The following is a 26,327-nucleotide window of genomic DNA, read 5'->3' as shown; positions in this document are numbered from 1 at the left end:
CTCTGCTCACAAGGCATGCAGGAATGTGAGAGTCCCAAGGAGAATTAACCACCAACAACACTTGCATTGAATTCACTAGTGTACTCTTTGTGTGAAATAAATATGAAAAGCTGACTTTTTCCTTTTATGAGTACATATAAAATATGTGTTTTCTTTCTGTTTCTATGGGTTATATCAGTGTTCTCAAACCTTTTTCATTATTGTCCTTTTATCAAGGTGACTTTTAAGAAAGTTTTCTTCTTAATCTAAGAAGTTTTAGTATCATAGATGTTATGTATATTTATGTAACATATATATTTACACACACAGATATATATATATATATATATATATATATATATACACATATATATATATATATATATATATATATGCACACAGGTGTGTGTCTATTTTGTACATAAAGAAATATTTTTGCAACTCAAGTTTTGTCTTCTTGTAGGTGAATCACCCCCTTGAGAATGTTGCACTAATAAAAGCTACTGTTCTTCTTGTGTTGATGTGATACAAATTAAACAATGATATTATAGCAAATTTCTTTGGAATTCTATATAAATTATGATCTTTTTCCAAGTAGTTTTTACTTATTTGTGAGAAATTTTTGTAAGAATATTATCAGTGAAATATCATTTCACTGATTTTTTGGGGGGTTTTGTGAATTTTTAATTTTGATAAATCAGGTGTATACTTTTTTCTTTTTAAAAAAAATTGTTCTAATTAGTTATATATGACACTATGGTACATTTTGACACATCTTACAATATGGAATATGACTTTTTACTGATTCTTGATAATGTGTTCAGGATCAGTTAAAGAATATCATGGTTACTATCATTGTTTATCAGATAGAGAAACTAAGGTACTGAAATTGCACATATTTTCCATTTTGACAACTCATATAAATAGGATGAAGAAGCTAAACTTTAACCTGGAGAAGCTGATTCAGAGACCATGGTCTCTAAATTATGTAACTGGATTCATAATTGGAGGTTTTCATTCTGTACATCTTGAACTCATGTCGTGGCCAAGAAACAATTTACTTTCTACATAATTTTCACTTTCATGAAAATAATTTCAGTGTACTTGAAATGACAGATTCCACAAAGTATAAAGCAAAAAGAAAACAGAAAAAGGAAAAGAAAAACAAGAATTAATATTCATTACCTTTAATATCAATTTGTTTTTCAAATTATTTAACACATGTGTTTTACCAGGTTCTTCCTTTGTTTAATAAGAAATCTCTTCATAAAATTTTCTTTAGTTCCCTTTCTTCAACTAGTTTATCTTTCTAAAAAGTAGTTTATCTCTTTAATGACATTATTCATTCAACAGTATTTGCTCTACGCTTTTCTTTACACAAAAATACTATCAGGGCGGGGGCGGAGGAGGAGCGAGCCGGACTCGTGGGGGCGGCTGCACAGTCTCTGGGATCCCAAGGCCTGGAGGGGGGTCTGCGCGCGGCCGGCTGGCTTTGCCCCCCGTCAGGTCCCGAGCGGGCCTCCCTCGGGCAGCCCGATGTGACCGGGCCCAGCGGAGCCTGAGCAAGGAGCGGGTCCGTCGCGGAGCCGGAGGGTGGGAGGAACATGACATCGCGGAGATGGTTTCACCCAAATATCACTGGTGTGGAGGCCGAAAATCTACTGTTGACAAGAGGCGTCGATGGCAGCTTTTTGGCAAGGCCCAGTAAAAGTAACCCTGGAGACTTCACACTTTCTGTTCGAAGAAATGGAGCTGTCACCCACATCAAGATTCAGAACACTGGTGACTACTATGACCTGTACGGAGGGGAGAAGTTTGCCACCCTGGCTGAACTGGTCCAGTATTACATGGAGCACCATGGGCAATTAAAAGAGAAAAACGGAGATGTTATCGAGCTCAAGTATCCACTGAACTGTGCAGACCCTACCTCTGAAAGGTGGTTTCATGGTCACCTCTCTGGGAAAGAAGCAGAGAAATTACTAACTGAGAAGGGGAAACATGGGAGCTTTCTTGTGCGAGAGAGCCAGAGCCACCCTGGAGATTTTGTTCTCTCCGTCCGCACTGGCGATGACAAAGGGGAGAGCAATGACAGCAAGTCTAAAGTGACCCACGTCATGATTCGCTGCCAGGAACTGAAATATGATGTAGGTGGAGGAGAGCGGTTTGACTCTTTGACGGATCTGGTGGAGCATTACAAGAAGAATCCTATGGTGGAAACACTGGGCACAGTGCTACAACTCAAGCAGCCTCTCAACACCACTCGGATTAATGCTGCTGAAATAGAGAGCCGGGTTCGAGAACTAAGCAAATTAGCTGAGACTACGGATAAAGTTAAACAAGGCTTTTGGGAAGAGTTTGAGACACTACAACAACAGGAATGCAAACTTCTCTACAGTCGAAAAGAGGGTCAAAGGCAAGAAAATAAAAACAAAAATAGATATAAAAACATTCTGCCTTTTGATCATACCCGGGTTGTCCTCCACGATGGCGATCCCAACGAGCCTGTCTCTGATTACATTAACGCAAACATCATCATGCCTGAATTTGAAACCAAGTGCAACAATTCAAAGCCCAAAAAGAGTTACATTGCCACCCAAGGCTGCCTGCAAAACACAGTGAACGACTTTTGGCGAATGGTGTTCCAAGAGAACTCCCGAGTGATCGTTATGACAACAAAAGAAGTAGAGAGAGGAAAGAGCAAATGTGTCAAGTACTGGCCTGATGAGTATGCACTAAAAGAATATGGGGTCATGCGCGTACGGAATGTCAAAGAAAGTGCTGCTCATGACTACACGCTAAGAGAGCTGAAACTTTCCAAGATTGGACAAGGCAATACGGAGAGAACCGTCTGGCAGTACCACTTTCGGACCTGGCCGGACCACGGTGTGCCCAGCGACCCCGGGGGCGTGCTGGACTTCCTGGAGGAGGTCCACCACAAGCAGGAGAGCATCATGGACGCCGGCCCCGTGGTGGTTCACTGCAGTGCTGGAATCGGCCGGACAGGGACGTTCATTGTGATTGATATCCTTATCGACATCATCAGAGAGAAAGGTGTCGACTGTGATATTGACGTTCCCAAAACCATACAGATGGTGCGATCTCAGAGGTCAGGGATGGTTCAGACAGAAGCACAGTACCGGTTTATCTATATGGCCGTCCAGCATTATATTGAAACACTACAGCGCAGGATCGAGGAAGAACAGAAGAGCAAGAGGAAAGGACACGAATATACCAACATTAAATATTCCCTAACGGACCAGACAAGTGGAGACCAGAGTCCCCTGCCACCTTGTACCCCAACACCACCCTGTGCAGAAAGGAGAGAAGACAATGCCAGAGTCTATGAGAACGTGGGCCTGATGCAGCAGCAGAAGAGCTTCAGATGAGAAGAGCCGCGGGAACTGCAGCCCAGAATGTGGACTTTCGCCTTCTCTCTAAAGTTCAAGAACAGACACAAGGAAGTTTATGTGAAGAATGGATTTGGATCTGGAAAGCTGGTGTCCTGGCTGACTGCCTTTTGATCAGCCACATTTGCAGCCATTTAAAGACCACTGTATTCTAACTCAGCAGTTCATTTCCTCAGATAAGAAGAAGTCGTCTCTACAATGTAGACAATGTGATATTTTATAGAATTTTGTTTTAAATCAAGAAAGCAGTTAAATTGTGCTCTATATTTTAGAGATCATGGGGCTTCAAGTTCAAGTTATGGGCAGTTTTTTTTTTTTTTTTTAAATAGCCTGATTTTTTTTTTTTCTCTTTGTGGGGGATGATGGGACACTTGGAGAAAGGAAATGGCTTGGGAAAATTAACAGCACCCTTGAGAAGTGGGAACCGTTTCCTTTTCCCTCGCTGCTGTCTTAGTCTGTTTTGTGTTGCCTGACAGGACGCCTCAGACCAGGCGATTTTTAATGGACAACAATTTGTGTCTCCGGTTCTGGAGGCTGGGAGGCCAGGGTGGGGCGGCATCTGCTGAGGGCCTCAGTGCTGCATCAGGGGACTTGGTGGAAGGCGTCACATGCTGAGGGACAGCCAGAGAGGGCCGAGCCTGGTTTTAAAATGAGTCCACTCCCGTGATGACGTTAATCCATTTGTGGCGGCAAAGCCCTGTGACCTGATGGCCCCTTTAAGGCCCCACCTCTCCACACGGCTGCATTGGAGATTGAGTTTCTAATACAGGAACTTTGGGGACATTCACTCATAGCACTTATCCCTAGTGGATAATTCACCTGGGGGCTTCCTCTTTTTTGGCTAAATGGTCTCCCAGCCAGTGACCGAGACTGTCAGAGGTTGACTGTCTTCACATCGCCGTTAAAAATCATGGGAAAAAAAATCATGGAAATGTATGAACTAGGATAAGAGGTGTGTTTTCTCAGCCGATGGCCGTTCCTGTTCAGTGTTGACAGGCGTTTGTGACGGGAAAACAGTTGCCATATTTCCTTTGCTTCTGAGTGACTGTCTTGTGTTTTAAACAGGCTTCTGGGCCGACTGGGCTTTGGTTGTCAGGTGTCGCTCACCCGCCCCCTTCCTCAATCTGAGCTGGGCCCATCGGAGCTGTCCCTCTGCTGCTCTTGCGGGTGGTCCCCCGTGTGTTGGCAGGTCGATGAGACACTGGGACGGCTGGGCTTTGCTCTGCTGGAGTCCACAGGTCTGTCCTCCACGGGGCCTCAGCAGGGTAGTGAGGCCTGTCCCCTGACTGCTCAGAGCTCCCACCTGCTCAAGGGCAAACTGGCCGGGCCTCAGGCTCAGACCACAACTACCACAGCCGCCCTTCCATGCCCTTCCTTGATTAAAGAAGTCACAGGCCCAGCCAGGGTGTGAGGGGATATGAAGTGGAGGGTGCCAGTGCCTTGGGGCCACAGTCTAACATTTGGCACAGCCAGTGCTATGGCAACCAGCTGCCAGTGACCTTGGGAAGCTGCTTCTGCTGTGATAGTGGGAGAAGCTGCAGGTCAGGCTGAGAGAGGAGCAGGGCCTTCAGGAAGCTCTGAGCACACGCTCCCAACCTCCCCCAAGGGACAGGTCTCGCAAGCACAGAGGTGTTTGGGGGACAGAGCATTCGAAACTGAATCCCCTGTCCTCGCAGACCATGGCCAATGTGATGCTTTCTAAGTGCCGCTGGCTTTCTGTCCCGCCCTTGTGGCACTGCCAGGCCACACGGCGGAGGAGCAGCCCAGCCGCTGCCAGGTGAGCCAGCCTCTGTGCAGGCAGCAGCGAGACTTGCTGATGTCCTACCTTAAGTGCCTTCTCCAGGGACGTCCCCCTTGCCTCAAGTGTTAAACTGTCATTCAGTGAGAGTGTCTGAAGACAGCGTTGCAGGTTGACTCTTGTCACGTGTGAGAGCAACTGTGCTGGGAAGTCACGGTCTCTCCCCAGAGTCCTCCTGCTGTGCTCTGAGTGGCAGGGCTGTCCTGGTGGTCGCTCTTTGCGGAGCCCTTTCACTCCCCGAGGTGGTTGGGGAGTGCAATGGCCGCCATTTTCACAGATGAAATGAACACTGATGCTCCCCCACCCCGTATTCCTGGGAAGCAGAATTGCTCAGAGCGAGGTGTGGCCTGAGTCACCCCTGGGCGGATGCAACGAGCACGGTCTTCCTGTCCAGCCTGCACAGGGAGCTCCCGGCCCAGCGTTTGCACCCTCTTCTCTTTACGGCATTGTCAAGTTGACTCATTTGGATTTTGTGGTGGTGTTTTGACTGTGTGCTTTGGGGACAGAGTCTTGCACCAGCATGCAAGGGTGTGACGGGACAGGTACATCTGCTGAGTTCACATCTCGGCTGGTAGCTCTAGATGGGTTGTTTTTGCACTCAGAATGGAAACACCTGATCTCGGCCAGCTTTGTTCCAACACGCTGATTTCATCCAACTATTATTAAATGAACTGATGCCAACAGAAGATCCGTGGGAAGGCTGCTGATGTCTGTCTTGTGTTTGGTAAAAGGTGGTTGCACGTTCTCAGGGCAGGTCGTTGTGCATATGGTGGAACCAGACAGAGGGCTAGGAAGATGGGGGTAGCTTGAGGTGTGAAGGTTAAGAAGGTGAAAATGCAAGTTCAAGAGGCGGTTCACGAGGAAGTCACAGGCCCCGGGCCAGCGCGGTCAGTAACCGGTGAATCAGGCTCCCTGGCTAGGCGAGATGGGCACAGGTCCGCACCCACTTCTGCATTGTTGCTGGGCATTAAACGCACACAACAGACCATAGCTGGCTGAGTATTTTAAAATTATAAGCATAGGATTTTATATTTGGGGTGAAGAAATTATCTGGCACATGGTATTGGGTTTTTCTAAAAAAGCCAAATTTCAGAGTCTTTATAGCTTTCTTTCTTAAAAAAATAAAAAGGTGTCTCATGTCCAGTGTGTGGCTCTCCTGACACCAAAGGTCACCTCTCCCACTGAAATCAGTGACTTTTTAAACGTGGCAGAATGGGGTGAGAAACTGTAGGTAGACTTTCTTGGTGTCTGTACCCAGTTGCTTTGGAACAGCCAAGAAAATTGTCAAGATTGTTTTAGGGGTTATTTTACTGGGGGATTTTTAAGAAATAACAACGGGCGGGGGTTGTGGCTCAGTGGCAGAACACTCGCCTGGCATGTGAGGCATGGGGTTTGATCCTTAACACCACATACCAATAAATAAATAAAATTAGAAAAAAAATTAAAAAAGAAGTAACATAAAACCCTGGGTCACTTCCAGTTGAGGAACGTGGGAAGGTGTGCGGTTGGTGTAGGTTAGTGATCCAGAGGGAGGCTCTGTTGGTGGTGGGAATAAATTTTTACCTAGAAGCACATGCCTCCTTGGTTTGGAGATGCCTTTCCTAGGATATGTATTAGCTTGTGATTCTGTTGAAGTCTTCTTCCTTCTTCCTCTTGAAAAATGAGTTCCAAACATAGTTTATTGTATCTTCTGTGACTAAAATGTTCACTCCTCCTTTGCCACGGGCAGTTCACACAAGGCAAGACATTAAGCAGGTGGCTGTAGTGAGCTGGTAACTATGCTGTATGTCAAACTAATTTTTACAAGTTTCCATCCTAAACCTCAAATCATGTAATTAATAATTTGCCTGTTTATTTATGACCTAATTGTGATTCTTTTATTAATAAAAGCTAATTGAAAAGGACCCTTTATTAAGCCGATGACTAGACCTACATTTAATTTTCCTGCATTGTATGAAGAGTATTGCACCAGAGTATTAAAGATATGTAATATTTTATTGATAAATCTATCCTTTAAAAGGAATACGTTTTAGGATGTCATCATTTTGATGTGAATCATGTAAATGTTGATAATATGCTGTTTATTATACATTTAGTGTTTCAAGAGATCCACTTAATTGCCTTTTTGCCCACGTATATTATGTAGTCTATTTGCAATTGTTTTTTAGAAAATGACATTAAAAGAGTAGTCTATGTAGAGAAACAGTAGTGAATGTTAATTGTCTCCCCACCTGTATTTATGGGTGTTAGTTCAACTGCTTTGCTAGTTGCAAAGCCGTTATTACAGAGTAAAGTGTATTTGTAAACTGTATGGAACTAAAAATTAGGAATAAAACCATTTTTCTTAAAAAAAAATACTATCAGACTAAATTTATACACAAATGATACCATGACAAATATCTTAGATAAACTTTCATTGTTTTAAGCTGGATTTAATGTGTTATAATTTTATACAATTCTGATATCCTTTTCGTATCTTTTGTTTAGAATGATTAATATACAGGAACACATTAAAATAGCCAGTGGGAACATTTAGAGCTTAGCAGAAATCCTTCCACCCATAACTACCTCCACACTAAAGTAAACCAAAGCCTGCAGGAGATCTGAGCTAGGAGAACAGCCCACAGAAGCTTCTCTCTGTCACCTCAGGAGGACCTACAAGTTGTTCATCTGCCGCTGATAATGGCTGTTTACCCTTTTCTTCTAGCTTGATTCTGATAAGTTATTTTTTAGAAGAAATAAGAGAAAAGGCAAAAGGCAACAGTTTAAACAAAGAATCAGCATAGGAAAAGATGAAAAAGCCATGGAGAAAAATTTGACAGGAACTACTGTTAAAAAGTGTCTGAGCTGTCAGGGCTGACAGTGTTGAGAATCCCCACAGAGGGCTGGGGCCTCAGGAATGTCTAATAAAGTGGTGTTGAGACTGTCAGAGTTGTTGGGCATTTCCCCCACAGCAGCACGCTAGTTAAGGCACCTTTAGAAAAGGTGCAATGACTTTATTTACATTTCAAGAGGTGTCCTATACACCAAATAGTTAATACATATATACCGGAAAAGAATACCAATCAGATGAATTTTAATATGCTCACCACACATCTGAAGAGAGAGAACATTATCAATATCTTTGAAACCCCTGAAGATGAACAAGTCCCTATGAAGTAATAGAATAGGATGATTACAGAAGAAGAACTATGCCATTGGTCACTATATCTCTATGTGTTTTTACTACTTGTTTAATCTTTTCAAGGTCACAGATTTAGAATTAAGGTAAACTAGTATAAATAAAATTTTTAAATGTATGATAAAATCTTTGATGGATTGACGATAATAATTCTATAAGCCACAGGATAGAGACTGTCAGACAGCATGAAGTTATGGTGTTGTTAGAGCATATTTTGCATTTAAAATATATATATAAAACTTGGTAAAGTAAAAGGGATACAAGTTTGTATCCTAAAGTTTGGCATGGTTCTCATGACTACAAATTCCATCCCAAAAGGGAAAACACCCATTGAGAGCAATGTAACACTGCCTTCAAAATGAGGGGAAAAGACAACAGCCTCCTGCTAAAATTGAAATTGCACTGAAGTAACTCTGGAAATGAGAAATTCTAAATTTGCTGTCCAGTGGAGTAAATGAAGTGCTTTTACTCTGTATACTTCTTTGGAGTAACTGATTGATGAGGAAAGACTATAGAAAACAAGTGTCAGCAGAGAAAAACCCTATTCTACAAAAATGAAGATACCCTGCCTCATCCAGTAAGTGTCATATAGAAGACTGGGGTGTCCTATACTATAGAACAGAAGGGGGTGGAGGACGGAGATGGAGACCAGCTTGATGAAGCCACAGAATGATGAAGCTGGAAGAGGCAGAACAAGTTCTCCCCTGGAGCACCCAGAGGCCTGCCTGCACCCTGATTTCAATACATTCATACGGATTCTGGAATTTTGCCTCCAGAAGTGTGGAATGTTTGTCAGTGGCCAAGAGAGTTTATGGTAATTTGTTTTAACAGCCATAATAAACTAAAGTGGACTTTGTCCTATGGTGTACACACAGAAGAGGAACAATGTTGGGTGCCCCTGATAATTCAGAAAGCAGAAGCCAAGTGATGGGGAGAGCTGGATACAGGCTTGCCCAGCTCAAATAGCACGTATTATTTTATACTCTGGAATCAGAAAGAAAATCTAATGAACACATTTTAAGGTAGCAAAGCCTCTCATTTGTTACTAAAGGCATACCCCATCAGAAAGATGCCATAGAGAAAGCAGAACCTTGGTAAACCCTCAGTTTGAAATCCAGCTCTCAGAACCCTTCCAGCCATGGAGCATTCAGAGGCTTGGTTACTGCAGAAGTGTTTTATGGACAAATATGAAAATTCATGTGTTCTGATCACCGTCAGATGATGCTTCCAGTACTAAAAGTTAAGAAAACCCAGTTTAATGTGATGGTGGAGGCAGCTAATTCATGTGGGAAGTAATTGGCCTTATCATTTTAAAAGACTGTTTTGTGGTTTGCCCAGATTAAATGATGTCAGGATAGGAGTATGTGGTGAAGAGTGTGAACAGCACATGATGGAAGGGAAGTAAATGTTGTGTATGTAAACAGAGACACTGTGTGAGGATGATTAGAGAAAGAAAATCCAGGGAGAATTGGGGAGAGAAATTTCTTCAGTAGTCTTATGCAACATACTGTGTCCACTGAAAAGCTGCCCACCCAGAAGTATCAATCACTACTTGCTCCATCCTTCAGGTCTGAAATACATTCTTACTCTGTAGTGAGTGAGAATGTTGCCTTAGTCACTTGGGGATGCAAGGCAGAAATTCCATAGACTGGGTAGCTCTAACAACAAAAGATTGTTCTCATAGTTCTAGAGGCAGGAAGCCCAAGATCAAAGAGTATGCCAACTCACTTTGCAGTAGGATTCTATTCCTGCCTTGCTCTAACCTCACATGTCAGAGAAACACGACAGGAGCAAAGTCTATTCTTAGGAGGGCACTGATCCCATCATGAGAGCTCTACCCTAATTTTCCATTGCTTTTGGGGACAGTGGTATTAGGGCTTCAATGTATGCATCTGCGGGGGGGGGGGGTACAAAGATTCAGTCCATAACTAATGAGTTTTAGTTTGTACAGGTGTTATGTTTCGCATATGGTATCCCTCAAAACTCACATGTGAGATGATGCAGGAAAGTTTGGAGGAGAAATGATTGGCTTATAGCCTTGACCTAATCAGTGAATTGATCTCTTAGGGGATTAACTGAGTGGTAACTAAAGAAAAGTAGGATGTGGCTGGAGAAGGTGGGCATTTGGGGCCTGGCTTTGGGGAATATATTTTGTATCTGGACAGTGGAGACTCTCTCTCTTTCTGTTTCTGATCACCATGTGAGCTGCTTCCCTCTGCCACACTCTTCTGCCATGATGTTCTGCCTCACCTTCAGCCCCAAAGATTTGAGCTCGCCTTCTACGAACTAAGACCCTGAGATCTTAAATTTTACTCTTTTACAATTGTTTTGATCGGGTTTTTATTCACAGCTGTGAAAAAGCTGACTAAAACAAGAGGCTAACCTGTCTGTCTTTTCAGGCAGCTTTGAGTAAAAGAAAGTTTTTATATACATATACAAGTTTAACACAGTTTTTATGTAAATATACAAGTTCAACACATATTGATTGAGACACATCCTTCATTTTCGATGCCACCATGTACATGTGTTACTTCTTCCTCTAAATTATTGTTTTAATAATGAAATTTCTACACTTCCAAGTGACACACATTTCATAAGGAGTGATATATATTAATTCATTTAATGGGTGGCATGTATTCAACAGGCACTCCTAAAACTGGCGTGTTACACTATCTTTAATAAAGAGACCAAATAAAATACAAATACATTATGTATATAACTATGTCAGATGTAAATAAATTCTATGGAGAGAAAGAAAACAGGGAAAAAGATGAGTATATTAGTCGGCTTTATGTTACTATGTCAAAATACCTGAGATAATCAAATTAAAAGAGGAAAAGGTTTATTTTGGTTTTGGTTTCAAAGTTTTCAGTTCATTTTCACTTGACCCTGTTGCTTTGAGCCTGTTATGGAGCAATACATCATAGTGGGATCACATTCCACAGGAGGCCCATTCACTTTATATAGGCTGGGAAGCACATCAAATGGGGAAGAGGCCAGGATCCCACTCACCTCTTCAAGAGGACATCCCATTTGTCTAAACTTCCTGTCCCTAGCCCTACCTCCTAAGGTCCTATCACTTCCCGATAGCACCACACACTGGGGACCAGGACTTTAACACATGAGCCTTTAGGAAACAACATTCAAAATCCACATTGTAACAAATAGTAGAGAGAGAAGATGGGAGGCCAGAGCAGGCAGGATGGTCCTTGAAAATGGTGCAAAAGAAAGTTCTTTCTGGGTGACATTTGAGCATACTTCTTCATCCTAATGAAATTAATTTATCATCCAGTGGCTGCTCTGGAGGCAAGCAATCCAGACAGAAGAGTGTAATTCAGAGAGCCCTTTGTGGGAGCTCAGTCTTTGTAGGTACAGCACCCAGGGCAGGATGTCTACACTGGAGAGAGAGAGAAAGTGGGAGAGGAGCCGGAGCCGTCCATGCTTGTGAATGTTGTAGGACTTCAGCTTTTATTCTAAGTGAGATTTGCTCTTGGAATGTTTGCACAAAGCAATGACACGATTTACCCACAGAAGGTAAAATTGTTCTTCTCATCAGATTAGATCTAGGACAACAAAACAATGTGCCACGTACATCACCCATGTACCCCCAGAGAAAATATGACATTTCTGTAAAAGAACTATTAAGGTTTCACCACTTAAGTTTTTCTATTGTTATTTGTCTTTACTTTTTTAAAAAAGTTGGTTCTAATTAGTCATACATGACAGTAGAATGCATTTTGACACCTTGTACACAAATGGAGCAGGACTTCTCCTTCCTCTGGCTGTGCATGGTGCAGAGTCACACCAGTGGTGTAATCATACATGTATATAGGGTAATAATGTCTACCTCATTCCACGGTCCTTCCCATCCCCACACCCCTCCCCTTGTGTTTATTTTACTACACAGTTTAGTTCATAATTCACATGCTAATATTTCTAATACAACAGAGGTGTCAAATTTTAGTAATCTCATTTTAATATGCATATAGTAGGTGTACATTTTACCTTCACGGCTGTGTTGATATTCTAGGAATACATGTAATAATACCTTTATTCTAAAAGTACTTATATTTTCCTTTGTTTGGATTCCTAACAATGCATTACTTATGTAATGAAGTAAAAAATAAAGGAAAAGAGGATCTTGTTCCTTATCAACAAATATTCACATGGCCCTCACATTTTTTCTGCTGTCCTGGCATAGAATCCTGTGTTGACATAATCCGTGTGTTTAAAAAAAAAAATCAGGAAATCGGCATACAGAAGTCTCAAACTAATTTGAATGGTGAGTAATTCGGACCTTGTTTAAAGAAAGCAATCAAAAAGAATAATCGGGCATTTTGTGCATTTTGCATAGATATTATCTTTGAAGTTCTCATTCATTTTCATAGTTTATAAGATTTATTTGGAGTAAATAAACTTTTCTATCAAAACAAATCCCCAGGCCAAAATAAGACCGGGTGTTTGCTTGTCAGGAAGACAACCATTCCTATGAGAAAAACTGCTGAATTTTCAATGTGCTTGATTGTACTATTTTCAGATCACACATTGACAAGCATTTTGCCCTGAAGATGGTGTGGTCAAGACTGCTTAAAATTCATAGATATTTTTCTCCTTACCAAGATGAAGAGCTCATCACTGAGCATTTTATGTAGGTTAAACACCTACCCAAAACGTTCCTGGCACCCTTCTTATCATGAAACCTGAGCAACTTTGACAGCTATTTGTCTCCTTACTAGAATCTCATTACAACCAACCATGGTACACCATTTAGTTTAGCATTTCCAGATTGTTCTCTTGCATGTGAACCTTCGCTTCCCCTGTAAACTTCGGGAATGGGACACATTGATTTGAAGTTAATCTTTTTATAGCTCCCTGGAAATATGTACAACATTTAAAAACACTGGTCTCTCATATTGATCTTTAAATACTCAGTTTTCACTATTATAAAGTTTAGACCTTTCATGGGCATGATGCTTTCTTCCAAACTTTCTAAGTAGATTCTTATTTTAAACCTTGTTATTGAAAATGCTGTGTAAGAAGTATTGTGTCGCTAGTTTTGCAGATAGTAATTAAAATAGACACTTTTCATTTCTAATTGAAAAAATAAAGTTTCAATGTGGCTACAACACAGAACTTGAGAGGTTTTGAAGATTACTAAAGATTGTGGCTAAAAATTGTGATTATACTCTGAAAATATAATTTATAGACCATATATACTCAAATGTATATTATTAAGCGTATAAATATGCATCACCTAAAAATATGTAATGAAATAGTACAAAAAATGTCTTTCTATACGGTCAAGACTAAGGTAGAAAAAAAATTTTAAATGTGAGAATACAAACCAGGATGGTCTAGAGAAGAGAATAAAGCTAAAATAGTTATGTTTTCCTTAAAGGATTTGTACATCTAGGGTGAAAGTAGCATTTTGAATGACTATGTTAAATCTAAAGTTAGTAGCTGATTATGCCTTACAGGAAATCTCCAAATTTTCCCAGTTTTTAGATCATCAAGTAAATTGATAACTTCTATTTTGAAATCAAAGAAAGTTATTACATTAATTTTCAATTTGTGTGCAATAAATTATTACGAACTTGATGAATTGAACAACTCTCATTTGTTAACTCACATGTTAATGAAATAAGTCAGACACAGAAAGACGAACACTGCATAATACCACTCATAACAGAAATATAAAATGTCAATCTCATGGATGTTAAGAAGAGTATTTACCAGAGGCTGGATAGCATGGGAGGCAGAGGGAGGGGAACATGAATCCATTGGAGCAATGCTATTGTTTAATAGGAGGAATAAGTTCTGTTGCATATGGCACAGCAGACTGACAAAAATATGTTGCATACTTCAAAATTGTTAGAAGAGGGGGATTTTAATGTACTTATCCCCAAGAGATGATAAAAATTAAAAGTGATGTACATATTAATGAATCTGCACTGATCACTAACAATGTACATATAAATAACAATGTCATATTGTTCCTCTTAAATATTTATTATTATTATTATTATTATTATTATTATTATTATTATTATGTGTGGGTAACAATATAAAATTTAAAGAAAAAAATAAAACTGAAATAAAAAATGTAAGTTTGGTTCACCAAAGTTCTGTGCTTTAGTTCTCAAAAGGCAGTAATAAAGATGCTGATAAATTTGGACTCATTGGAGGTTCCAGGGAAGAATTTGCTTCAAAGGACATTCAAATAGTTGACATAATTCATTTTCTGATAGTTATAGGATGAACCTGCTTCCTTGCTGGCTGTCAGCTGAGTACTGCAATTAGCTGCCTGTATTTCTTATTGCAGGACCACTCTTTCTGTACAAGTGACAGCTGTTCAAATCCATCTCATATTTGGAATCTCTCAGATGTCTCCCTGTTCAATGAACCTGAGAAAACCAGAAAGTTTAACCTTGCTTATAGAGAGTTCTAAAGATCAGATTATGTCCAATGAGATATTTCTGCTAACTAAAAGTTAACTGATTAGTAACCTTAATTACATTTAAAAATTTTTCACACAAGAAAAATTTCTTTTGCCACTCAAGGTAAAATAAAGTCCTGATTGTTATATTCATCATGTTTCAGTTCTGCTTTAATATGGGAAACTTTGGAGAAGGCTGCTGTTTTAGAACTGTACCTACCATAGCAGTGACATTCATTAGGCAATATTCATACATGCACATTACAAATGATCCCACTGTTATATATAATATGTTTAAGAATAAAATATAATAAACAAAGCAAAAGAAAAAACTAAAAAAAAGAATTTCACCTACACAATTTTCTAAGATATTTTATGGGCCAAATATCTGCTGAATTTTTAGAATATACAGCCTCTAGTTGTTCTTCCCCCCCGCCTGGTCCAACTTGGATCTCACTCATTCTAGAGATGACCTACTATTTGTTGATATTCCTTTCTAATCCCATGTTTTTCTTGGTCAATGCCATTCACTATTTAGAACATTGTCTCTTTATTTAATATTGCATTTCTGAGTTTATAGCCTCCAAACTGTTAAGTGTTCAATGACAACTTACATTTCTTAAGTTTAACAGTCTTCATATCAAGTATTACCCCATGAAATGTCCTACACAGAACTGGCTACCTGGACTTTTTGAAATTATGGGAATGGATGTGACCTATTTATTTGGTTTTCTGGTGCTCAATCTATTGAAGTATCAGTTATTTTCATTTTTTTACTTATGTTTTCTGCTCCTTTGCCTCTTTCTTCAGCTGGAATAACAAGAACTCTCTCATTACATCTGCATGATAACATACAGTTTGCTTCTGATTTAAGACTCAAAGGAAAATAGATTCCTTCCTCTACCAATCTCCCATAAGCTTCCATGTGTAGTTACCCTTCACAGAAAATGGAAAAATGAAAAAAATAAAATAAAAAGAACCTGTCAGTTGAAGAGACCCTCAACTTACTACCTGCACATCTCTGCATCTTCTTGCATTCTCCACTTGTGTTAGTTCTTGTATTCCAGGTGCTCTTCTTGCCTACAAGTATAAAATTATGGCCTAAAATGGACATTTCCTATTATTGCTTCAGAGGTTGCAAAAGGGAGCAGAAAAAAAAGGATCTGTGCATGATATCAGGTAGGATAAAGATATGGAGAAGACAGATGGAATAGGAAGAAGAAAAGAAAATAGTATCAAATTGGGATAAGAAGAGTTGCTTTTCCAAATTCAGTGTTTAAGAAGATGCTGCCTTGGAGACTATGACTCTTTCATCACTTTAAGGTGAGGAGAAAAAGAGCAGCCAGGATTTGTGGGGAAGAGGTTGCCAGCCATCACACAGCAAGACTACAGCTCTGAAGTGGAAGCCTGTCTGAAGTACTTGAGGAACAGCCTGGAGATGTGTGTGGCTCCAATGGCTGCCAAGAGAGAAGAATAGAGTCACAGAAGCCTGGGTGATTCAGGGCCCAGAGTGCCATGGTAATGAACAGCTTTGAATTACAGGTGATGTAGGAAGTCATTGGAGAATTTTGATCAGAAGGCAGCATATATGATTCTCTTTTTAAAAGATTACTCAAGGTGCTTTGTTGAAAACACATTGTAAGAGGCAAAAAGCAGAATCAGGGAAACCAGTTGGACACTGCTGTCATTATCCAGGCTCCGTGCTGGTCTTTATGGCTGTCATGCTTCTGTTATAAAATCTGTTGGAACTATAATCCTGGCTTGGTTGAAACTTTCCACTCTCCTAAGAGAGATAACAGAAGACATACATGCCTTGCAATTTTTAATACCTCAGTTATTAAAATTCTGATTTTCTAGGATCAATTGTGAGAAATGACAGAATGAGGAGTTTTAAAGAACTTCATTTTACTTAAACCAAAAGACATATAAGGAGTATATTCTCATTAAGTTAGATAAAGCAGTCGCTCTCCAGTGTTTATGAAGATAAGAATGATTTGTATGGTTGATTTTGATTTGAATCTCAACATTTCTCTAATTGTTCTATTTTGTGAATATGAATGGGCACTGTCTACATTTCCCACCCCACTAACTTAGTGACAATCACCAGTTCTTGGTACATGACCACTGAACTAGCACCTACTTGGTCTTCCTTTCATTTACCATTCTTTTAAAGAATAGAGAATATGATTCTGAATCTTAAACTATCACTTTATTTAGATCTTTAAAAGCCTGCTTTATTCCTCAGAAAATAAAACCTGAACCACGTAAGATTACGTACATAATCATTAATCATCTGATAACTTTTTTTTCCATTGGTAATTCCAAAATCTTTTGTACATTTCACTGTGACAATTATAAAAAAATTATTTCATGTTATTATTTTCACTGAACTACATGTTCATGACTGAAGTATCTTAAGCATGTTACTTAATATACTATAGAAGCATTATTTTCATGTATATTTATCATTTCATAAAGATATTCTAATGCTGAAAATGTATAGTTACTTATTTATATTATATTTCTTTTAAATCAATTTTTATATTTTAAGAGATAAGGAAATAGTTCCTATAAACTGAATTCTAAGTGTATCAATAAAATAGACAGATTAAAGTCAGTCTCTTTCAAATATTCTAGATAGACATAAATGGACACTGGAAGCTGAATCTAATACTGTTAAGTATAAAATGAACAATATGAATTTGACCCCTTTTAGACTGGATTTAGCAAGGTAGGATACTGAGATAACAAATTTCCATCATTATGGATTGGCTTCCTCTATGAGGAAGTTTCATGCAGAGATTTGGAAGACAGCTTTGAAACTATGCTGTGTTGTACTTTCTCATGCATTGAAAACCACTGTGGGATTTATTTCTTCAGAAACATTGCTCATGTCTACATGAAGCAAACATAGCTTAGCTTACTCTATTACAGAGTCTTGAAATAAATCGTTGTGACCCACATACCTTGCACTCTATTCTCTTTTATAAATGTGTATAATTTGTCAAGGGAATTTGTGACATGCTGCAGAAGGCCAAATAGTATGATACATCTAGGTGATCAAGTCTGAAGATTCATGCAGGAAAAACAAAACAAAGCAAAAAGCAAAAAAGAAAACAACAAACTATGATACATATATAATGAGAAAGGGAAACAGGATGTCTGAGGTGACTATGGGGTGCAGCAGAAAGCTGCATGGGTCACCTCTAATGGCCGTCCACATGTTTAACTGTATTTATCACAAATGAGGCTCTTCTGATTACCTTGGGAGTAGAAATGGAGATCCAGGATTAGAATTTTGAAAACAGAAGCCTTCTTTTTAGGCTACCATTTTGTTTTGTATATGAAAAATATTTTTCCTCAAACCTAGACTTAAAATGTTCATTTTGAAAGAAAGGTATGAATGAAATGTTTAATCATGTAAATCTCATATTTTGTGTTAAGTGTATAAAATTGTGCATTTTCACTGTCTGCAGGCATCTTTTCCAGTATCTGAAATGGGTCTTTTCCTTTTTATCCTTATCAGTTAAATTTCATTATGCATATTTTTCATGTCACCATGTGCATAGCTAGATACATCAGAAAGAATGGAATGGAATGGTGTAGGATAGAATAGACCTGAACAGAAATTACAAATCACTACAATATGTTCTCCTGAAATTCTTGTTGTGCTCCAACAAGGCTCACCACCATATGTACATTCCAGGTGGCAGGATGAAGGAAGGATGAAATGTGAAAGGCATTATTCCTTTTCAGTAAAGATCTACAAAGTCCAGCAACTGGGTCCTATGTTTGGGAGATAGTTTTATGGCAAGGAAGTATGAGAAATAACGAGTTTACAATATGAGACCAGCTAGGCCTCAGGGTTTCACTGTGAAGGAGGAAGATGAAAGGGAGAATGGATGGATATTTGGGTATATCTGGCAGGTTTTGTAAAGACTATTTGCAAAGATTGATGAGACTAGTATGTCAAATAACATAAATTGTGGTAAAGTTTCAAATATTTAACTGTAGGAATTTAAGTGGAGAATGATCAAGAATAATTAACTTATTCCTTTTAATAATTAATAGCCTCCATTAATTTCCTTCTCACCTTTAATAATATCTATTAGAAAGATACTGAAATTGCTCGATATTTCATTAGTGTCCCTTGATATTTCATTCATGTTTTTGCTTCTTCTTTCGCTTTGTCTTATACTTTAGGGAAATCCTTAAGTTATTTCTTTCAATGATTGATTTAATCTTTAGTTTGTGTCTATTCTGCTATTCAATCCATTTATTAAAGAGGATTAAAAATAGGCATTACATGGTTACACTACTAAATTTTATAGAACTCTGTTTTGCATATTTATTCGAATGAACATATGATTTTCATTTTCCCCCAATACTAATCATATTTATTATAAAATTTTTATTCTTTTCTATTATTTAGCTCCCATGTTAAAAGCTCGACCTATCACTTGCCTCAGTCTGGGACTCATGTTGAATTCTGCTACTCACAAATGTGGGGACTTGTTCAGCAATTTTGTCACCTTCTCATTAATTTCCTCGAATAAAACCTTCCACCTTACATAGTCTTGAGTTCCTTACTTTGGAGTAAACTTTCTAAACTTAGAAGTGTGGCCATTTGGTGACAGACCATTCTGTGCTGTGAAAGAGTGTCATGGAAATTGTGGTGTGTTAGGAGCATTCGTGGCTTTACCTCAGGTGCCAGTAGCTCCACATCCATATCCAACTGTTATAGCCACAGATATTTAGATACTGCAGTTGACATTTAGGGGTGACAATGCTTGAGCATCACATAGGGAACATTTTTGTTCATTAACAATAGGTTTGTATCAAGATGTGTGGACACTTTGGGGTGGTCGATGCTTCTCCCCTATTTTGTGTCATTATATTGCTCTCAGGAAATCCAGACATATTTACTGTTCAGAAAGACTACTTTCTGCCGCAGTCTGTCTGGGCAAAATAACCGGGGGGTGACAAGCAACTTGTGTAGGTTGAAACAGCAGGAGCCGCTTTATTGTAGGACAGCAGAGGTATTTATACCTAACTGAACACACAGCTTGACTCAGTTTAGCATCATCCAGTTACAGCAATCAGTCATTAAGGAATCCTCACCATCTTAATAATTATACACAGCTTAACTTAATTGACATAATATAGACACAGCAGTCAGTCATTAAGGAATCTCCATCATCTTAATGGCTCGGTGGAGTTGCTTCACAAACCACTCCTCCTGGCAAAGTGCCAGGCGCCATCTTGACTTGGTTGTGGCCCTCAACAACTTTCAATTACCTGTTTGTTTCACTGAGGTACAGTAATGTCAGCGTTTTATAATATTGACTGCTTCACCCTATTTGATTTCTTTTTTTGCTTGGAATCTGGATTACAGAGCACAGTTCTCTCCTCGGTTTCCTTCTGAGTTATTTCTTCTTGTGGGCTCTGTTCCAACATTCCATGGCCTTCCTCCAATCACCAGTGTGAATTCTGACGCTTCCTTTCTGCTGTGAGAGTATTCTGTGTCTACAACATGTATGTTCCAGGGTGAAAACTACATTGATGGAAATGTGTGGAGAGCCTTGAGTCTTACAACTAGCAACAGCTACTTTTCCATCTATAAGGTGTGAGTTATTGATTGATACATTATCACAATGGTTTTAAAGTGCAAAATTTTCTCAATATAACTGCTAATAAGCACTGCATAATTGCTGAAAAGTGTGGTATGAAGTTGAAGATTTTCTTGTGTCTTCCTTAGATTGAAAGTCAATACCTTAGTTTCTTATATCTTGTTAGGAATTTAAAAAAAATGTATGTCATAAATATTAAACTTTCCCAGATTTATCTTTGGTTAGTCACTTACTATATGTATAATATGCTGATTTAAATCAGTAGTTGTTCTTTTGCTTGGAATGTTATATGTTTACATTTGGCAGAAAGGGCTTAATATAATAACTACATAAGCAAAAAAATGTGCAAGATTTAACAATACAATAGTAGTTGATAAAATTTTCAATGCATCAGTTTAATAAGCCTCTTTAGTATAAGGCAAGAAAATAACAATAGTACTAATAATGTAGTAAATGATCTTCTAGTCAATAATAATTAATTATGAGAACTTCATGGAATATGAGACATTCATATATGAGTCAAACCTGTCTTCTATTTTAATAAACACTTTACAATAAATAAACAAACTCAGTTGTTGAAAACAATTTTACCTTAAGTGTACAACCAGAGATATGAAAACTAGTGCTCTGTATGTGTAGTATGAATTGTAATGCATTCTGCTGTCATGTATAACAAATTAAAAATTTAAAAAGTTTTACATTAAAACAAAGTGGATGGATTAGAAGAATGTATCATTGCTTGCATGCTAAGCAAAAAAGGTTTAATTCAAGCATTTAATTTGGGCAGTCTCAAGCAAACTCAATAGTGTCAGTTTAACTAAAGTTTGACAAAATGTAAGCTATTTTCCAGGAAGACAAAATCATGTCATATATAGGAAATGATTCTAATACAGGTGGTATTGAGTTGTGGTGATGCATTTTGTATCCATAAAGGCATGTTAATGTGAATGGAATGAATAATATCTGATATGTTAGGGAGCCTGAATCTAGCATTCAATATTTGAATATTTTTGAATATTTTTACATGGAATAATGCTTAGTTAGTAAAAGAAACATGAGGAAGAGAGTTGAGCCATGTGAGCCACCTGGATTTACACTGCTGAGTATCATTCAGCTTGGAAGCTATGATGGCTGTGAGCTCAGCAAGTGCATATACCAGGATGAGATCTGGTAGCCTCCATGGGATATAGTTAATAGTGTACACACTTTATGCAGCTAGTCAAAGACTGTTGGTTGTTACAGATGGCTGTAAGTTTGATCCCAAAGTAAAAGTATTAATACAATAAGTGCAGTAAAATTTCATTTAAAACTCCTTTGATAGATAATTTTAATATGATAGAGATGCAGAACAAAACATGGATAAGGTAGATGAAACAGATATTTTCAATAATGTCAAAAAATTTAATCATTACATCGTGTTATAGCAGAAGCTAGTAAACAGTGACATATACTAAAAATATCATTAAAATATTTTCTTAGTAGTTTCATACTTCTGTATGTCTATCACCAATTTTCAGGAATCTATGTAGGCAAAGAAAAAGGATGATGTTATCAAAATCAGCTTAAAAAGTTTAGAGTAACTTTTACTGAGTTTTGTTTCATTCATCATTATATGATGAAGTTTGTATTAACGTTAGTAATGTCAAACTCTTTTGCAGACAGATGAGAGAGCATTTAATGATATTTTGGGCATATTGATGATTTTATCACAACACTTATATGGGGAGATAAGTATTTTTAATCTGCTGTCAGATGAAACCAGTTAGAGAAATATGTGCTTGAATGTTCCACTGCTAATTTGTATGTCTTAGACAAGAAGATTCAAAACAGCAGAATTTAGTGAATAAAAGCTTTCTATATTCTAGATGTTTATAAGGAAATACAAGTTTCAAGTGAGGTTCTCAAAGTTTGTATCTGAGGCAAAATAAATGATCTGTTGTTGACACAGACATGAAGTGGTAGTTTTGGTTACACATTTCACAATCCATTGTCATTTTAATGATATAAGAAATAATAGGAAAACTTTAAATATAAGAGTACTTTAAAGATGAGATTGTTACAACACATCAAAAAAAAATTGGAAACATGGTCACTATTATTGAAATGATAAATCAATGGAGTTTTATTTACAGGAGTATATTTTACAGAAAAAATATTTTTGTGATTATATTGTCACTTGTCTTTGTTGATTAAATAGTAGTGTTAGGATTTCAGAAGTTTATTTTTAAAGTTTTTTATTATTAAAAATCAGAAGATTATTACATTTAAAAACTTTTTTGAAATTAATTTTTACTCTAATTTGTTATATATGACAGAAGAATGCATTATGATTCATATTATATAGAGCATGATTTTTCATATATCTGGTTGTACACAAAGTAGAGTCATGCCATTTGTGTCTTCATATATCTACTTAAGGTAATGATGTTCATCTCATTCCACCATCCTTTTTACCCCCATGCTCCTCCCTACTTCTCCTATCCCTTTGCCCTATGGAGAGTTCAACTATTGTCCCATGCCCATCCCCACAACATCTCTATGATGAATTAAGATACTTATATCAGATAAAATATCCAGTGTTTGTTTTTTGGGATTGGCTAACTTCACTTTGCTTTGTAATCTCTAACATGATTCATTTACCAACAAATGCCATTATTTTATTCTCTTTTTTTGCTGAGTAATATTCCATTGTGTATATAGACCACATTTTCTTTATCCATTCAACTACTGAAGGGCATCTAGGTTGGTTCCATAGTTTACCTATTGTGAATTGTACTGCTATAAATATCAATGTGCCTGTGTCCCTGTAGTATGCTGTTTTTAAATCCTTTGGGTATAGACCAAGGAGTGGGATAACTGGGTCAAATGGTGGTTCCATTCCAAGTTTTCCAAGGAATCTCCATACTGCTTTCCATATTAGCTGTACCAACTTGCAGTCCCACCAGCAATATATGAATGTGCCTTTCTCCACACATCCTCTCCAACACTTATGATTTTTTTTGTCTTAATAGCTGCCATTATGACTGGAGTGAGATGAAATCTTAGAGTAGTTTCATTTCTATGAGGAATGCCATTTGAATTTTGATCAGAATTGCATTAAATCTAGATAGTGCTTTTGGTAGTATGGTCATTTTGATAATATTAATTCTGCCTATCCAAGAGCAAAGTAGATCTTTCCATCTTCTAAGGTCTTCTTTGATTTCTTTCTTTAAGGTTCTGTAGTTTTCATTGTATAGATCATTCCCTCTTTCATTAAGTTGATTCCCAAGTACCTTATTTTTTTTGAGATTATTGTATATGGGGTAGTTTTCTCATTTCTTTCTCAGAAGATTTGTTAAAGAAATGCCTTTAATGTATGGGTGTTGATTTTATATCCCGATACTTTGCTGAATTCATTTACTAGTTCTAGAAGTTTTCTGGTGGAACTTTTGGGGTCTTCTAGGTATAGAATCATATCATCAGCAAATAGTGCCCATTTGAGTTCTTATTTTCCTATCTCTATCCCTTTAATTTCTTTTGTTGCTCTTGCCAGTGTTTCAAGAACTATGTTGAATAGAAGTGGTGAAACTGGGTATCCCTGTTTTGTTCCAGTTTTTAGAGTGACTGCCTTTAATTTTTCTCCATTTAGAATTATCTTATCATGAGGCTTAGCATAGATTGCCTTTACAATATTGAGTTATGTTCCTGTTATCCCAAGTTTTTCTATTTTTGAACATATAAAGGTGTTGTATTTTGTCAAATGCTTTTTCTGTATCTATTAGATGATCATTGGATTCTTTGAGTCTTCTAGAAGTTTTGTGGTGAAATCCTTTGGATCTTCTGGGTGTAGATTCATATTATATGCAAATAGTGCTGATTTGAGTTCTTCTTTTCCTATCCATATTCCTTTAATTTCTTTCATCTCTCTAATTGCTCTGGCCAGTGTGTCAAGAACTTGCTCCAGTATTTAGAGGGAGTGCTTTTAATTTTTCTCCATTCAGAATGATGTTGGCCTAGAGCTTAGTATAGATAGCTTTTATGATGTTGAGATATGTTCCTGTTACCCCTAGTTTTTCTAGTATTTTGAACATGAATTAGTGTATTTTGTCAAATGCTTCTTCTGCAATTATTTATATATCATATGATTCTTCTCTTTACATCTATTGATGTGATGAATTACATTTATTGATTTCCATATGTTCAACCCTAGGAAATCCCTGGGATGAACCCCACTTGATAGTGGTGCAGTATCTTTTTGTATTGATTTGCCAGAATTTTATTGAGAATTTTTGCATCTATGGTCATTAGAGATAGTGGTCCGAAGTTTTATTTTTTTGATGTGTCTTTGCCTGGTTTTGGAATCAGGGTGATATTGGCCTCATAGAATTAATTTGGAAGTGTTCCCTCGTTTTCTGTTTCACAAAATAATTTGAAGTGTATTGGTATTAGTTCTTCCTTATGGGTCTTGTGGAATTTAGCTGTTTATCCATCTGGTCCTGGGTTTTCTTGGTTGGTAAGCTTCCAATGGCATCTTCTATTTTATTTCTTGAAATTAATTTGTTTAAATTGTGTATATCATCCTGATTCGATTTGGGCAAATTATATGACTCTAGAAGTTTATCAATGCCTTTGATATTTTCTAATGTATTGGATACAAATTTTCAAAATAATTTTTAATTATTTTCTCTATTTCTGTAGTCTCTGTTATATTTCCTTTTTCATCACGTATGTTAGTAATTTTGAGTTTTCTCTCTATATATTTGTTAGAATAACTAAGGTTTTTCAATCTTATTCATGTATTCAAAGAACAAATTTTTTGTTTTGTCAATGTTTTTTAATTGTTTCTCTTGTTTCAGTTTTGTTGATTTCAGCTCTGATTTTAATTATTTCCTGTCTTCTACTGCTTTTGGTGTTGATTTGTTCTTTTTTTTTTTCCTAGGGCTTTGGGATTTAATGTTAGATAATTTATTTGTTGACATTTTTTTTGAAGGAATTAATTCCATTCAATGAACTTTCCTCTTGACTTAATAGTGTTCCAGAGATTGCAGTATGTTGTATCAGTGTTCTCATTTACTACTTAGAATTGTTTAATTGCCTCTTTGATGTCTTTTGCAACCTGTTGTTCATTCAGTAGCATATTATTTAGTCTCCAAGAGTTGGAGTAGCTTTTTTTAAAAAAAAATTATCATAGATTTCTAATTTAATTCCAGTTGGATCTGATAGCTTGCAGGGTGGTATCTCTACTTTTTTGTATTTGCTAGTAGTTGCTCTGTGGCATAATATACAGTACATTTTAGAGAAGGATCCATGTGCTGCTGAGAAGAGAGTGTATTCACTTGTTGAAGAATGATATATTCTATCTATGTCAGTTAAGTCTAAGTTATTGATTGCATTATTGAGTTCTATTGTTTGTTTGTTAGCTTTTGTTTGGAAGGCCTATCCAGTGGTGATATAAGTGTGTTCAAGTCACCCAGAATTATTGTGTTATGGTCTATTTGACTCTTAAACTTGAGAAGAGTTTGTTTATCAACTTAGATGCTCCATTGTTTGAGGCATGTATACTTATAATTGTCATGTATTGTTGGTGTATGTTTCCCTTGAGCAGAATGAAAAATCCTTCTTTATCCCTTTTGATTAACTTTAGATTTTAGTCTACTTCATTTGATATGAGAAAGGAAACCCTGTTTGCTTCCACAGTCCACGTGAGTGGTATGATTTTCCCCAACCTTTCACCTTCAGTCTGTGGATGTCCTTTTCTATGAGATGAGACTCTTGGAGGCAGCATATTGTTGGGTCTTTTTTCTTTAATTCAATCTGATAGTCTATGACTTTGTATTGGTGAGTTTAGCCACTAACATTCAGGATTATTATTGAGACATGATTTGTATCCACAGCCATTTTTCTTATTTAACTTGAT

At 37.5% G+C, this 26,327-nt stretch overlaps 1 protein-coding gene and 1 long non-coding RNA gene across 2 annotated transcripts; both read left to right on the top strand.

Annotated features, from left to right (window-relative positions):
• Positions 1–1,377: 1,377 nt before the first annotated feature.
• On the top strand, positions 1,378–4,420 carry LOC107136763 (tyrosine-protein phosphatase non-receptor type 11). Its single transcript, XM_048812067.1, has one exon. It carries the CDS (start codon positions 1,584–1,586, stop codon positions 3,363–3,365), a length of 1,782 nt encoding a protein of 593 aa, XP_048668024.1. The 5' UTR covers positions 1,378–1,583; the 3' UTR covers positions 3,366–4,420.
• Positions 4,421–12,152: 7,732 nt separating this feature from the next.
• LOC125619449 lies at positions 12,153–24,853 on the top strand. The gene is made up of 3 exons (XR_007351010.1): positions 12,153–12,163; positions 20,539–20,548; positions 24,659–24,853. It is a non-coding gene; the product is annotated as an uncharacterized LOC125619449 (long non-coding RNA).
• The last annotated feature ends 1,474 nt before the right edge of the window (positions 24,854–26,327 follow it).

This window comes from Marmota marmota, unplaced genomic scaffold (genome assembly GCF_001458135.2).
Source record: "Marmota marmota marmota unplaced genomic scaffold, marMar, whole genome shotgun sequence".
Classification (NCBI taxonomy): Eukaryota; Metazoa; Chordata; class Mammalia; order Rodentia; family Sciuridae; genus Marmota; species Marmota marmota.
This window is presented reverse-complemented; position numbering and strand designations above follow the sequence as displayed.